We start from the raw sequence: 17,366 nt of genomic DNA on the forward strand, positions 1-17,366 counted from the left end.
AAAATATATAAAAAAATTCAAATGTACCAGAGCATGTGTGGTAGCGCTGCATTCACCACAGGCAGGGAGATGAAAAGGGGTCCTCAGGGATATAGCTGACCATGCTATTTCCTGATTTAAAGAGCTTTATGAAAAAATCTGACGGAGTTGACAGAAACTGAGGACACAACTTTAATAGGCAGATTTTTATAGAAAATATTGTTTGATATTCACTCCATGCATTGTTTTTTATATTTATACCCCTTATTTTTTATTTGATATATATGTTTTCATAATTGTAGAGCTTTTTAAAAGTTTTTTGGGATGGTTAATATTGTGACCTCTTGCTGAGGACAAGTGCAATAACATGGACCTTCTAACCACAGACCATACATTTAAACAAATTTTCCCCAAAAAGATAAAAAGGGTTATTCTAAAAATCAGATAGGTATATAGAATTCCTTTAGATTTCACTTTGTAAGTATGTCAATCATGATGAATTTCTTAATTTTTGCTCTAAATTAGACTTTTCTATGTGGGACATGTTTTGTCCCGACTCTCAAGAATCAGTGATAAATATTGTAGTGTATGTTGTTTAGTGAAAATTCAAAATAATGTTCTCTCTATGGCTACCAGGTTTCAACAAATACATTAGACTTCAATTGTAATGATTTATGACTGCCATGTGTGCCCGATAATGACATTTTAATGAATTAATGTAAACAAAATACAAAGCTAAAAAAAAAATTTAAAAAACATTTAGCCTTTCTATGGCTTCCATAATTCAACAATTAAATTACAAAAACATTTTTAGTAACTAACTTGAAAACTACAGGTTTGTGTGTTTAATCAGGGTTGGAACTAAACTTTGCATGGCTGTGGCTCTCCAGTTTGAGACTCCTGTTTTAATAAAAAATTGGGTAAAAAATAAAAAAGATAATTGTAACCATCATAAAAACGATCATAGGGTATTAGTCATGCCAGTCTCTTGATATGCCAGTCTCTTGTGAAATATGCAAAACATAACAAAGCTATTGCCATGGGAATTATCATCTTTTTGACATGGGAATAAGTCTTCTTGTTCATCTCACTGCTGTAGTGTCCTCCACCATTTTTCTTCACCATTGCATTGATCTTCTCCAGCAGTTCAGTGACTTGAGCTCCATCATTCTTCTCCATATTATTGAAAGCATGATACCTTCCCTCACATTCATTCACTAACTTCATCAGCTCTTGGTTCTCGTGTAGGAATTCTTCTATTGGTTTGTCTAACTGATCAGCTCCAGTGAACAGAAGCATAGTGAATCTCGTAGCTTCTTCTCCAAAGTTCTTCTGAATCCATTTCACTGTGTTTTGCTCCTCATCTGTGAATCTCCCGAGTCTGATGACCAGCAGAAACACATGAGGACCAGGATCAGAAATCTGCAAACTCTTCTTAATCTCAGCCTTCAGGGGTTTTTCATTCATGGATGTGTGAAACAGACCAGGAGTGTCGATCACTGTGATGTATTTTGTTTCCTTCGTTATTCTTTCTTCTACACATCTTTTAGTTGCAGACACAGGAAAATTAGCCACTTCAAACACATCTTTGCCCAGGATGGTGTTCCCGGTTGAGCTCTTTCCTGATCCAGTTTTACCCAGAAGAACAATCCTGAGTTCAGACACTATGAAATAAAGATTAATAAAAACTCACCCTTTTCACTTCACGAGTTATAATTTCATGTTTTTTAAATTTTTATTTTTATGCACATCACTATTAAAATAGATTATACACTGTAAAAATGAATACGCTATATCTACTCAATAAAATTGTGGCAACAGATTACAAGCAATATTATTAATTAAATGTAACAAATTAGAATTGAGTAATAATTAATCAAATTAATTCCTTAAAAGTTAACCATTTAAAATGAGTACAATTTACAATTTTGTTTTGAACAAAAATATCTGAATAGCAGACAGACGTCAAAGATAAATTAAGAACTCTTTATTTTTTTATTACCAACATTGAAGACACCTGATGTTAACAAGCAGAATCACTGAATGAGAAAACCGTAATTTAAGTCACCATTATGGTGATCGGTGTTTGTTTTAGTTGGACTCTTGACCCTTAAATCATTAACTTTAGACTTTGTTTGGCTGCTGTATCTGAGTTATAATAGGCAGATTAACAAATAGAAAAGGTGACCTGATGGTATTGGTTGTGTTTTAACATAATCGTTATTTCACAATCATTTGACCTGAATCACTGAACTCATATAGAGCCTAATTTCTGAGTTAGGTTTACTTTATTAACCCCTGTATGGTGTTTGGGTCTGTAGTAGTGATGGGATTTATGGCTCTTTGAGGGGATCCGGATCTTGGCGATCCGTTCCTTTCAAAGAGCCGTTCAAAAGAACGGCTCTTTTGGCTCTTTTTAAAGCTGCCGTCGGCAAGTCTGGCAGATTGGGTCGATTAGCCAAAATTTTGAATGTTTACAACTCTCATGCCCCTCCCCACTACCAGCGAGCACCCTCCCATCGAGGTCGTGCTCGTCAGTGCGTCACTGTGCGTGTGTGTACCTGATTTTCTGTGAACGCGTCCGTCTCTTCAGCATCTATCAACACCATGGACTCGGAGGTAGGCTGCCCTGGCTAATCTATCCATAGATAGCAATAACCGAGGAATTGGAAGCTTGTTAGTAGATTTTCTCTCCGCCATCACGCTTCATGCAATCTCCAGGCGAACTTCAGGCGTGGCGTGTGCATGTGAAATTAACGTGCGCGAGTGAGGGGGGATCTGTGGCGTGTGCACGACCTGTGATTGACAGTCAGATCTCACACCCCCCTGCGCTGATTGGACCTGATGAAGCGGGAGCGCTGGATTTTTGCTAAACAAATAACACGCTCCAGGTGGAGTTAGAAGCTCGGGTTTTTTTCTAAAACCACCTTATTTATGTTGTTCTGTCGGATTATAGTGTCGATTACACTGAATATGATCAAAAAAATTTTGCCGACGGCAGCTTTAAATATTTAGTCAGTTTTAAGAAGCCAGCTTGGGGGCATCTCAGTTTATCCTGGAAATAATCACTGGGAGGAATTATGAGGTGAGATTTGTAGTCAAATAATTAAAACTCAGATATCACACACCAATATCTGAGTTTGAATTATTCTGAAATATTGATTATTACCTCATTTGTCAAGTGTGGACTATATTCCATAGGGTTGCACAACATCCCTCTGCTTAGACAGTGACGTCACTATTTTGGATTTACCTTTAGTACAAAGTGTGTGTATGTGTAAAGCTACGTTGACTTATGTTATTCACACAATACCTAATGACCCGCTATTACTGACTTTGTTTTGTTTTTTAAACTGGAGTAAGCATGTGACGGCAGCGTGCACAAGTCATGGCTCCGCTCCTACCCAATGACAGAGGCACGCAGGGTTTTTTCCACTGGAGTACTCGCGTGAAGGATGCGTGCACAACTATCATCATGCTGTTCGGCCAACGCATTCTCATCCCAAGTCGTCATATACTGACGCTTTTGACATTTCGTCTACATCGAACGCACATGGCACCCTTTAGCGTCAATATGAGACGCAGATAGACTATCTGCGTCTCATATTGACGCTAAAGGGTGCAATGTGCGTCCCCTATAACTGTTCTGTCTCGCGGAGGAGCTAATTTGTGTGCATCTGTGTGAAACACGCATAGGAAAAAAAGAACGACAGAAAGAACGGCTCCCCTCCAGCCGCGACTTGGCTCCCATCGTTCATGTTTATGAGCCGTTCAAAAGAATCGGTTCGTTCGCGAACGTCACAACTCTAGTCTGTAGGACCCGTTTTCATTTTTTATCAAAAGAAAAATGATACGATTAATTATTTTTTCAACCTCAGACTCATTGGCCTTGGCTCATTTTCTGTGAAGAACATATATCAGAACACATTTTCAATGACTACACACTGTACACCCCCCCTACACATTTATATTACACACAGGATGTTCGGGTCCACTGGACCCGGGGCTAATAAAAGTGTGTGTGTGTATGTGTGTGTGTGTGTGTGTTCTTGTATATGGTTTATGAGGACACAAATGTGTATAATGACATGGGTATTACAACGTAAACATGGTTTATGAGGACATCTGTGTCCTCATTAACCAAACGGCTTAAAAAACATACTAAATGGTGTTTTTTTTTTAATTCAGAAAAGGCCAAAAGTTTTCTGTGATTGGTAGGTTTAGGGGTAGGGTTAGTGTAGGGGGATAGATTATAGAATTTGTACATTAGTAAAACCATTACGCCTATGGAGAGTCCCCGTAAACCACATATCCAAGTGTGTGTGTGTGTGTGTGTGTGTGTGCGCGTGCGTGCGTGCGTGCGTGTGAGTGTGAGAGAGAGATTGTGTGTAAGTGTGAGAGAGTGCGAGTGCAAAAGTGAGTTTTGTTTCTACCCCTGCCGTTCCCGCACAAGGTTGCAATTCTTAAATGTGATCTAACAAAGGTAAAGGGAAAATATAAAAAATATATGCTGTTTATATTGCTTGTAATTGGGATGAAGTAAACATCTGTTGAGTATTTTAACATAAATTGTTTGATTATATTGAATTAAAAACCCAAAAATGCAGCGGGTCCAGCAGACCCACGAACACTGGCTGAATAACAAAAATATGAACACCACACAAGGGTTAATTATAGCAGCACTGACCTTGTACAGCATTATATTTCTAACTTTTATAATGTAATCCAAATAATTTCTTAAACGTTTCTCATATACAAAAAATAAAGATTTTTTTTTTTGTTTTGTTTAGATTTTAGACACAGACATCAAGAATCAGCCTGAGAATCTCAACAATGGAGACAATTATAAAGTATGTTGCAGTGCATTCTGGGTGCCACCAATCAAAACTCATTCATGGCTCCCATCATGCATTGCTGCATGAATAAATAATGAGCTTATGATCAGAGGTGATCTGTTTGTCACCATTGCTGAGATTCATACGCTAATTCTTGATGTCTGTGTGTGAAAAAAAAAAAAAAAAACTATTTTATTTTTAATTGATTTGATCATTTGGATTTCACTGAAAAGGCTAACAATATTATGCTGTTCAAGGACAGTGCTGCTATAATTAACAGAGGTGGAGATTCCAGGGGTCAGAAAGTAAAAGTCCTGCCATATGTTTATTCCACCCATGAACTCACACAGCAAAAACTCCAGTGTTAAATGAACTCTCCTGGGAGTTTATTTGGCTCCAGACTCAAGAGTGTTAAAGTTAATGAGATAATTAAGTGATTGATTGAGTGATGATTGAGCATTATTGAAGACACCTGATGTTAACAAGCAGAATCACTGAAGGAGAAAAATCACAATTTTAGACACCGTTATGGAGATCAGTGTTCGATTTAGTTGGGCAGTTGACCTTCAAATGATTATCTTTAGATTTTGTTTGGCTGTTGATCTGAGTTATTACAGCCAGATGAACAAAAAGAAAAGTTGATCAGGTGGTGTTGGTTATTTAACATAATCATAATTTGATCTGAATCACTGAACTCAATTAGAGCCTAATCTCTGACTTAAATGTATATTGGTCATTACAACATCACAGTAATTCTACAGATTAAGTTCCAGATTTTTCAATATAATTCAAATTATTTCTTAAAAGTTGTTCTGATAAAGAAAAATAAAATCTTTCTTTAAGGCACACACAGACATCAAGATTCAGTGTATGAATCTCAACAATGGTGACAAAAAGAATATTCAATTAGGAAAACAAGACAATTCAGATCATAATTTATTCATACCGCAATGCATGATGGGAGCCATGGATGAGTTTTGATTGGTGGCACCCAGAATGCACTGCAACATGCTTTATTATTGTCACCATTGTTGAGAATCACAGGCTGGTTCTTGGTGTCAGTGTGTCCAAATAATATAGTTTTTCAAAGTCTTTTGATCAGAACAACTTTCAAGAAATCTTTCCGATTACATTGAAAATGATTAACATGGCATAATATTAGAATCACAGGATGCTGTAATCAACAAGGTAAACTTAACTCTCTAAATGAGTTTTGTGATTCAGGTCAAATTATGATTATGTCAAAACATAACCAACACCACCTGATCAACGTTTCTCTTTGTTCATTTGAGAGTTTTAACCCAGATACAACAGCCAAACAAAATCTAAAGTTATTAGTTTAAGGGTCAAGAGCCCAACTAAAGCAAACACTAATCACCATAATGGCAACTTGAAAAAGAGATTTTCTCCTTTGGCGATTCTACCTGTTAACATCAGGTCTCTTCAATAATGATCAATCATCACTCACTCAATCACTAAATTATCTCATTAACTTTAACACTCTTGAGTCTGGAGCCAAATAAACTCACAGGAGAGTTCATTTAACACTGGAGTGTTTGCTGTGTGAGTTCATGGGTGGAATAAATATATGGCAGGACTTTTACTTTCTGACCCCTGGACTCTCCACCTCTGATAATTAATAGTGGTGGAAATTTTGATTCTTTCCAGAGACTCGTTCATTTTCAGTTCGTTCACCAAAATGATTCGTTCAGATTCGTTCACTGATTCGTTCAGTGACAATTTCTTCCTATTACATAAATACCGCAGCAGGTGGCGAAAAAGAGTGTATTTTATGCTATGTTTTAACGAACGTATTTACTTGTTACAGAAAAACTGTTTTGGCTTTGTTAAAATTTGTGCCTTATTTACTAAATTAATAAAATAAGTCTAAATAAGAGGTTCAGATGACCAAACCAAGGTTTTCTTGCATAATTAACATTTTAATTGTTTGGTCAGACATACACATTTATAAATCTGGGATTATATTAAACGTTGAGTTATGTTATGTATGTTAAATATGATAAACAATTATATGCACACCTATAATTGCGCTTTGAATGAGATTGAATCACATGCTAAATGACCGATCTACCCAGTACTCTCATTCACAAACGAAATGTACCAGTTTGATCAATTCGTTCACAAACGAGATCTCTCTCTCTCGTTCAGACTCGAAACAGAGCGATCTCGGTCAGTGATGGGCGTATTCGTTCAGTAGATCCAACCAATTACATGCCCCTTCACAGCCCGAACTGAAATGTTATTTGCTGACGTTACGCAAATGAGACCTAACCAATCCTGTCATATTTTTTGGTTTGTTTTAGTTTTTAGAGAAGTGCATATGACATGAATAAAACGTAATTAATTCATTTTTGATCATACAAAATGAACACAAGTAGTAAAGTAAATTTTTCAAAGTGCAAAATACCACAAAACTAATTAAAACACACAAACAAAAGAAAAGAAAAGCAGGTAAAGAGAAGTGTAAATTTAAATCAAGTAAACAGTCAAGTGCCCCCCGCCCACTTAGCTCAAACCAAGTACAAAATGACAATGTTAATTTGTCTTTGTAAGCCTATATTTAACCATGCTTGCGTTATTAAATTGTTTTCATTACAATGGTAAAGTGTAAATTTCCTTCTTTGATGCAGATATGCTGACTACACAAACCCAGCTCTATCGATTCGCCATCATTATCGTTCAAACAATTGGTTCTTTTCGTTCACGAACGACATGTACCAGTTCGTTCACGAGAAGATCTCTCTCTCTCGTTCAGACTCAGGCCCTGTCCCAAATGGCGCACTTCATGCGGACTTTCGGTCTCGTGGACTTGAATTGCGCGTGCTCGCTGAGTCTACGAGTCCGTAGGCCGTCCCATTCAGCATTTTACCGCTCTGAAGTGTGCTCAGCAGCGCCCCCTTTGTACCCTTGAAGCGGTCTTCCACGAAGCCCGCATAGAAGCAGGCTCCACGCACTTTAACTACCCAGGAATCCTTGCGAAAGGCCAATCAGACAACAGATGGGAGGAGATTTCACTCACGGATAATTGTTGACATGCTGAGAAGAAAATATTACGGTTTTTATGACCTAAATGTACATTTTACCAGTTGTTAACTACAGTTTATACAAACATTATGGTCATCGAGCAGTGGTTGATGTCTCAAACATAATAATAGCGTGTTTAATAATACAATCGCATTATGATTCATTAAATAAATAGAACCGAATGGCAGGGCTTTACTGAGTCATATGTAAACATAGTATGAATATTGAAACCTGTAAATTGAAAAAATTATGTTTAAATGATGTTTTAAAATTGTAATCTTATTTCAAATGGAACATTATGTATTATTATGTACAACTGTATACATCATTTAAATAAGCATGATTTATCTATTGTCTAATGCCCAGGTGATATGCACAATATCAAAATATAGAACTGTAAAATTAGGCTGTGTAGTGGACATGCAGATAAGACGTCGGAGCGCAAAAATGTGATTTCTCCTTTCCAACAACAACCAGAACGTTATTTCCGGCATGCCGATCGAGTCTGTCCCAAAAATACCTCTCAATGCGCCCTCGTGGACTCGCGCCAAGGGCCCTATAGGTCTGCACTACATGACGTCACCAAAGTGTGGACTCTGAGGAAGTCCACAAGTCCGGAGTGTGCCATTTGGGACAGGGCCTCAAAAGCAACTCGGTCACAGTCAGTGAAGGGCGTATTCGTTCACTACATCCAACAAATCACATGCTCCGTCACATCTCATACTCGAAGGCTATTGGCTTGAGGTTTAGTCATTCTTGACAGGTTGAAAACACAGAGCTACCCGGTTCACTGAGCTGCGCATGCGCTGCTAATAGCGCCGCGCGGCTGTGGAGGGAGGAATTTCAGTGAACGAGAAATATGAGTCAATGGATTACGTGAACGAGAACGATTCGTTCACCTAAAAGATTCGTTCAAAAAGAACGATTCGTTCACGAACGTAACATCACTAATAATTAATAAAGTAAACCTAACTCAGAAATTGGACTCTTTATGAGTTCAGTGAATTCAGGTCAAATGATTGTGAAATAATGATTATGTAAAAACACAACCAACACCATCAGATCACCTTTTCTTTTTGTTCATCTGGCTGTTATAACCAGTGGGTAATCCAGGGGCCAAAGAGTAAAAGTCCTGCCATATGTTTATTCCACCCATAAACTCAGTCAGCTGATTTCACTAATTAGTTCTCTCTCCTGCTGAATTAGCAAATCCAGGTGATTGGAACAAAATACTGAGGAGGACTTTTACTTTCTGAACCTGGACTTTACACCTCTGCATAGCAATGCCACATGTCAGCCAAGAGCAAAGAAATAAACCAGAACTGGACCTTATCGTAGCCAAAAAATCTGTGTATATTAAATATGGAGTAAGTTCAGCCACAGCCTCAGATGAAATCAACTGAAGAGAAAAGAAGACATTAAATCTGTGAAGATCTCAGCAGAGGAGGATTAAACAACTCCACAAACAGCATTACCAGCTTCACTTATTACTAACCAGACTGACTTTATTTCTGTCAGACGTCTACAAAAGTTTTTATTGAGAATTAACAGAGGTTTAACTCTAATGTGTTTCATTTGAAGTCACCATAACAGTAATTAGTGTGTCCATTAGTTGGGCTCTTAACTCTTGATATAATGTCTTTTTTGGCTGCTGTGACAGTGTGTTTGTCGAACACATTTGCAGCAGCAAAGAACGCTAAAGTGAGATGAGATCAGGTGATGATGGTTACCTGTTGATGGTTTTATAATCATCATGAAATAGACTAATTCACTGAGGTATTTTAATCTAACAATTATGTTGTTCCACTAATATATTCACATCACAAACCCTGTGTTACTGCAGCATGAGATCCAGCAATACTATAACAAAAAGTTAGAAGACTTAAACAAACATGAACACAAAAAAGTAAGTTTTTTATGACACACGCAGACATCAACAATGGTGACAATCAAAAGTACCTTGCTGCAATGCATGCTGGGTACCAGCATAGTACAAAACTCCCAGCATGCATTGCAACATGAATTAATTATGCAGCTGAATAGTCCTATAATTTTGTTTGATTCTAAATATTTGCTTTTATTTTTTGCTGTTGTTTTTGTTGTGAATTAGTAGCTTTTCAGTGATGTTCTGAATTAATCTGTTTATCTAAATATTTGTGATTGTCACCATTTTTGAGATTCATACGCTGATTGTTGATATCTGTGTGTGTCAGCATAGGAATTTTTTTTTTTTATTTCATGTTTGTTTACAGACTTAAACCGATTGTTATATTTCTGGATCTCATGCTGCAGTAACACAGGGTTTCTGGTGTGAAAATATTAGTGGAACAACATAATTGTTAGATTATAAAAAATCTCAGTGAAACAGGTTATTTCATGATGATTATAAAACCATCAACAGATAACCATCATCACCTGATCTCATTTCACTTTATCTTTCTTTGCTGCTGCAAATGTGTTTGACACACACACTGTCACAGCGGCCAAAAGATACAAAAGATATAATAAGAGTTAAGAGCCCAACTAATGGAAACACTAATCACTGTTATGGTGACTTCAAATGAAACACATTAGAGTTAAACCTCTGCTAATTCTCAATAAAACTTTTGTAGACGTCTGACAGAAATAAAGTCAGTCTGGTTAGTAATAAGTGAAGCTGGTAATGCTGTTTGTGGAGTTGTTTAATCCTCCTCTGCTGAGATCTTCACAGATTTAATGTCTTATTTTCTCTTCAGTGGTTCAAGTGGTTGTGGCTGAAATTACTCCATATTTAATATACACAGATTTTTTTGGCTACGATAAGTTCCAGTTCTGGTTTATTTGCTCTTGGCTGACATGTGGCATTGCTATGCAGAGGTGTAAAGTCCAGGTTCAGAAAGTAAAAGTCCTCAGTATTTCCAATCACCTGGATTTGCTAATTCAGCAGGAGAGAGAACTAATTAGTGAAATCAGCTGCTGAGTTCATGGGTGGAATAAACATATGACAGGACTTTTACTCTTTGGCCCCTGGATTACCCACCTCTGGTTATAACTCAGGCACAGCAGCCAAACAAAATCTAAAGTTAATGATTTAAGGGTCAAGGGCCCAACTAAAAAATACACTGATCACCATAATGGTGACTTAATCTTATGGTTTTCCCCTTCAGTGATTCTGCTTGTTAACATCAGGTAAAACAAAATTGTTGTAAATTTTACTCATTTTAAATGGTTAACTTTTAAGGAATTATTTTGATTAATTATTACTCAATTCTAATTTGTTAAATTTAATTAAGACGTTCCCTGGTAGATCATAAAGTCCCTTTAAAAACCTTTATGCAGCTATCTGGAATATGTGATTCTGATTGATCAGTTGTGGCATTCAAGATCATATCTTTACATTTACACATTTATCTAAAGCGACTTACATTGCAGTTCAAGGTACACATTTACATTCTTTTCAGTTCTTGTTTTTCCTGGGAATCAATCCCTTGACATTGCAAGTGCCAATGCTCTACTATTTGAGCTACAGGAAAGCTTTAGAATCCTATTTTATCTGTTTGGTAACTATGACAATTTCAGCTTGGACCTCATTTAGGACAAAAGCTATTACAGAATGACATTTCTTAAGTGCATAATCTTATTTTAACTACAGATAAGACAAGGGTATTACAGAAGCATCTTAACTCCACACAAATACTGCTAAAATATTGCTGGATCTCATGCTGCAGTAACACAGGGTTTGTGATGTGAAAATTTTAATGGAACAACACAATTGTTAGATTCCAAAGACATCAGTGAAACAGGTTATTTCATGATGATTATAAAACCATCAACAGATAACCATCATCACCTGATCTCATTTCACTTTAGCTTTCTTTGCTGCTGCAAATGTGTTTGACAAAAACACTGTCACAGCAGCCAAAAAAGACAAATATTTAATTAGAGTTAAGAGCCCAACTAATTGACACACTAATCACTGTTATGGTGACTTCAAATGAAACATATTAGAGTTAAACCTCTGTTAATTCTCGATAAAAACTTTTGTCGACGTCTGACAGAAATAAAGTCAGTCTGGTTAGTAATAAGTGAAGCTGGTAATGCTGTTTGTGGAGTTGTTTAATTCTCCTCTGCTGAGATCTTCACAGATTTAATGTCTTCTTTTCTCTTCAGTTGATTTCATCTAAGACTGTGTCTGAAGTCAGTTGTAGTTATTGTGTTTCTGCTCGTCTCTTTTTCTGTTCTCTTCTTTCCTTCAGTGATTCTGCTTGTTAACAGGCTTATTAAGGCTGAGATGACTCCATATTTAATATACACAGACTTTGTGGCTCAGATAAGGTCCAGTTCTGGTTTATTTCTTTGCTCTTGGCTGACATGTGGCATTGCTATGGCCTGCTTGTGGCCCAGATTTGGCAAACAGTGCCATCATTCCACGCTGCATGTGGGCCAGATCCACATTCCACAAGTGCCAGATGTGGGCCGAAACAATGTAACAATCTATCTGGGGTTAGGTCGTGTGTCAGCCATATCAAAATTCTCAAGAATATATGTTTTTACCATTAGTCGTTGTCATTGTCTACACAGAAAAATCCCCAGTGTTAAATCAACACTGCTCAGAGCAAATATGGTCCCACTCTACAGAGTGTTAAAGTAACACTAAAGCAGTGTTAAAGTTAATGAGATAATTAAGTGATTAACTGAGTAATGATTGAACATTAGTGATGAACACCTGCAGTTAAAGGACAAGTTCGGTATTTTACACTTAAAGCCCTGTTTACAGATCGTATCTGATGAAATAGAACGGTTAAGATTAAAATTTGGATACATGCTCCTGTCCCGAGAATTTTAGGTTTATTTAGCTTTTGTGGACCTATTTTGCCAAACGCGTCACACCCGTGATTCTTCCGTTGAGAGCTTGAATAATAGACACTCCAGCCCAGTTGGTGGCGATAATGCACCTTTGCCAATTGCAAGCAAACCACGGGCATTTCATTGAATACACAGAAGAAGCAGAAGAAGAAGCGGCGGAGTAATACCGTAAAGGTGCTGCGGTCTCACAGCACGTCCTATTAAGTCAATGGAGTTGGACAAAAACTACGATAAAACCTGTTGGAATGCATCTTTTTCAGCGATTTTTGATGGAACATATCAGTGAACACCCCCTGACCACTCGGTGAGTTTCACGTCTTTGTAAACGAAAGTTTAATGTGTTTTTAGGACGGAATCTTCCAGTGCATATAGACAACCATTGTGGGGGTGGGGGTGGGGGGGGGGAGCGAAATAAACCTAAAATTCTCGGGACAGGAGCATGTGTCCAAATTTTAATCTTAACCGTTCTATTTCATCAGATACGATCTGTAAACAGGGCTTTAAGTGTAAAATACCGAACTTGTCCTTTAACAAGCAGAATCACTGAAGGAAAGAGAAACTCAAGAACAACATCTGACTTCAGCCACAGCCTTAGATTAAATCAACTAAAGATAAAAAGAAGAGATTCAATCTGTGAAGATCTCAGCAGAGGAGGATTAAACAACTCCACAAACAGCATTACCAGCTTCCCTTATTACTAACCAGACTGATTTTATTTCTGTCAGACGTCTACAGTTCTTATTGAGAATTAACAGAGGTTTAGATGTTGATGGTTTAAATTCACCATTAAAAAAAATCACCATTATGGCGAACAGTGTTGCCTTTAGTTGTGTAATTTAACTTGACTTCTTATGGGAGTTTATGGTCTTTGTAACAGTGTTTACTAAAACACATCATTTGTTGCAAGGAAAGCCAGAATCAAAGACAGTCAGGTGATAGGTTATAGTTTTCAACATCATAAAGTTTACAAATTGTCTCATTGACTGAAAGTGGTTACGTGTTATTAATATATATTTTTTAACAACATTGACTTCTTCAGATCAGACATCAAGCTGATTTTTTTTTATTTTTTTTATTATTATTGGGAAAGTAATCTTTGGACAAACACACAGACATCAAGAACCCACATATGAATCTCAACAATGGTGACATGCTTTTTATACCGCAATGCATTCTGGGAGGCACCATAGTATAAAACGCTTGGCTCACAGCATGCATTGCAGCATGAAGCATGTCACCATTGTTGAGATTCATATGCTGCTTCTTGATGTCTGTTTGTTCCTAAAAAATAAATAAAAGAAAATAATGATTTTCCCAAAAATTAAGCAATGTATATAAAAATAAAAATAAAGAAAGGTGCAAGCTATTTTTTTATAACAAATGACAACTTATGATCAGGGAAAAGATTAGTGAATCACTCTACTTTATAATAATGAAAACTAAACCACCTGAACGCCTTCGTTTTTGGCATTCTTTGTAACAAATTATGTGCTTTGGTAAATACTGTTACAAAGACCAAAATTTTACTTAAAATGCCAAGATTCAAACTGCCCAACTAAAGGAAACACCGATCACCATAATGGTGGCCAAACATTTTAAAACATCAACATCTAAACCTCTGTTCATAGACATATGACAGAAATAAAGTCAGTCTGGTTAGTAATAAGTGAAGCTGGTAATGCTGTTTGTGGAGTTGTTTAATCCTCCTCTGCTGAGATCTTCAGAGATTTAATGTCTTTTATCTTGATCTGATTTAATGTGACTGTGACTGGAAGTCAGTTGTAGTTCTTGTGTTTCTCTTTCCTTCAGTGATTCTGCTTGTTAACTGCAGGTGTTCATCACTAATGTTCTTTGTATACTGTTTTTTTTGTGGTGATTTTCCTTTTATTGTGACAGGACAGTAGAGAGATGACAGGAAACGAGGTGGGAGAGAGACGGGGGATGGGATCGGGAAAGGTCCACGGGCCGGGACTCAAACTCGGGCCGCCCGAGCGCAAAGGCGCTACGTGTCAGCGCACTGACCATGAGGCCATTGGCGCCGACTCATCACTAATGTTCAATCGTCACTCAATTAATCACTTAATTATCTCATTAACTTTAACTCTGCTTCAGTGTTATTTTAACACTCTGTAGAGTGGGACCATATTTGCTCTGAGCAGTGTTGATTTAACACTGGGGATTTTGCTGTGTAGAAAGTAACTGGTTGGTGTTAGAGCAAACAGCATCAACATGAATATTAAAGTCACCAAGCAGTAGAATGGGAAATGACAATGAGCAGGCAGGGGTCAACAGTTCACTGAGTTCAGAAAAGAAGTTGGACAGGACCTTAGGAGGTCGATAGAGCAAAATAATTATGAGAGAGTCAGCCTTCAAAACCATGTACTCAAATGTATTGGTGTCATGAAAGTCAAGTTGCTTGATTCGGAGGTTATCACGATGGATGATAGCGAGACCACCCCCTTTACCATGGAGTCGCGGCCTAGACAGATACATATAGCCATCAGGCGTAAGTAGATTTAACTGTAGAAAATCTTCAGAAACTTGCCAAGTTTCAGTGAGAAGAAAAATCAAGTTTATTGTCAGTGATCATTTCATTGAGATAAGGGGCTTTGTCCGATATTGATCGACAGTTCAAAAGTGCAAAGTGATGATGCAAGAGATTCAAATTAGATGTATGTTGCTGATCGCTATCAGTGAGATAGATCAGAGAGTGCTAAATGGTGGGACCGGCAGGCAGCTGTCTAGGTATGGACGGTAGTCTATTGTTGGTCCAGATGCATGGAGGAGCATCAGGCTTTGAACAAAAGGAACTCAAGAGTGTGCGCAGCAAACAGTGTATGTATCTTGGACGACTGAGAATCCCTAGTCTCTGACAGTATTCATACGTCATCGGATCAAGACGCGGGCGGCAGTTAAAGGCTCTCAGTTGTGATGGAAAATATTCAATATCCATCACAGATGTAAGACAAAAAATGAGGCAAAAAAAATAAAATAAAAAATAGTAAGCAGTAAACAAACAGCGCAACCGACAGAGAGAGCGGTAACTCGCCCATCTGAGGAGCCGAATGTGGTAGAGATGTAACAGGGAAGAGAGCTCGCAGCAGCCCGATGGCAAACTTATCAACAGTTAAGTTCAGAGTTCAAACAGTGAAAAAAAATGGAGTAATCCAACCAGGCGCAAAACAGCTGCACAGACACGCACAGCGTTCTCAACGTCTTACAGACAGCAGAGGTAGTCAGTGTAGTGACAACAGTCCAGGTCAGGGAGCAATAGTGAGAAACGGAGTAATCAACACAGAGTTCCGATGAAAAAAAAATAAATATCCGAACAGGACAAACAGTACAAACAATCCAGGATACGAAGCGGCAGCACAAACGCGCACAGCGTACTCGACCCGGAAACCGGGTCAGATGAGAACAGCGTATCTCTCACGGAGAAGCTTCGGAAGCATAAAAGGAGCGACGAGAGAGGACCAGGCCTGGACAATTTATATGTAATGTTATTTTATGTTTTGTTTAGTTTATGTGTGTGCGGCAGTCGGCTGTGAGGGGCTGCCACCTTTACTTTCGTTTTGTAATTTATTTATTTTATGATTTTTAAAGTTGTTAAATGTTCGCCGGTTCCCGTCTCCTTGTTCACACAACACAACATACCTTCGTTACAACTACTTATTTTGTTTCTTCATTTTAATCAACAGCTGTTTGTGCGAAAACAGACCTGAGAGTTGATTACCAAACTCGATGGAGGAGTTTAAGATTTCCTATAATTACAGATAAGATGAGATTTTGTAAGATATGATAAGAATCCTAAATCAGATTAAGATTTGCTTCTGTAATACGAATTTGGGAAAAATCCTAAATTAACTGATCTTAACTTAAGACTTAAGATATCCTCATGATACTGTATATCAGACGGCTCACTGGAAAATATCTTTGTTCCCTATAACTGTGCAAGCATGCAAGATATAATAGTTTCCCCTATGTGGAAATATTGTCAGAGAATAATAGCCAATAAAACATAAATAAACTTACTTGATGCTGGCTGTGTTAATGGCTTGTAACCTCAGATTTGACCAACTTCGATCTGCAGCTCACAGGTGAAGAGACGACTGAAATATATGCGTATCAAATTAAAGCACCTCCTACTCTTTTCTCACACAAAGACAAACGTACTCGGTTACTAACGTAACCTCGGTTCTCTCTAGAAGAGGTCTCTCGTACTGCATAAGATATCTTACGCTAGGGGACCCAATGCAAAACGCTGTGCATGCTGAGATCTGACACCAAAGACCCAAGGGCGAAAGCCCGGGGTTCATATAGTGCACAATCACCCAGGGAACTCACAGGGAGTCCGGGAAGAGGGAGGGGCGAAGCCGCACTCTTCCACATATGGCAGCGTCGCTTAGACGCGAATTTCATCATACAGACAGGGCGGGGTACGGCCTGAACTGATGGGGAAATGTGGGTCTTACACAGTTTGCCCAGGCACATCTTGTGCTACTGCTTTTCACTGTCGATCATCGAGCTGTGCTCAGTAGACGCAGCATTCTGAGCTGATAGCATCAGGTCAGATAATACTGGTTAACTAGACCGACAGCAGCCTGGCCTGCAGGGCGGGAACCTCTACGTTGTAAAACCTTATAAATGTAGACGGGGAGGCCC

The 17,366-nt window shown here is 38.0% G+C and overlaps 1 protein-coding gene across 3 annotated transcripts in view; it reads right to left on the reverse strand.

Moving 5' to 3' along the window:
- The window catches only part of LOC309493802 (GTPase IMAP family member 9-like), a 46,544-nt gene that overhangs the window by 18,047 nt on the left and 11,131 nt on the right, over positions 1-17,366 (reverse strand). For 2 of the 3 annotated variants that reach the window (XM_082163053.1, XM_082163052.1), the window contains exon 2: positions 16,737-16,813. Coding sequence is in view for 1 of the 3 variants with exons in the window: in XM_082163054.1 (XP_082019180.1) it covers positions 955-1,643; position 16,737 (690 nt within the window). In the remaining 2 variants the exon portion in view is untranslated. Of the gene's footprint in view, positions 1-748; positions 1,644-16,736; positions 16,814-17,366 lie in introns of those variants that run through there. The other variant, XM_082163054.1, reaches the window with a different exon arrangement.

Source organism: Leuciscus leuciscus, assembly GCF_965113295.1.
Source record: "Leuciscus leuciscus genome assembly, chromosome: 3".
Lineage (NCBI taxonomy): Eukaryota > Metazoa > Chordata > Actinopteri > Cypriniformes > Leuciscidae > Leuciscus > Leuciscus leuciscus.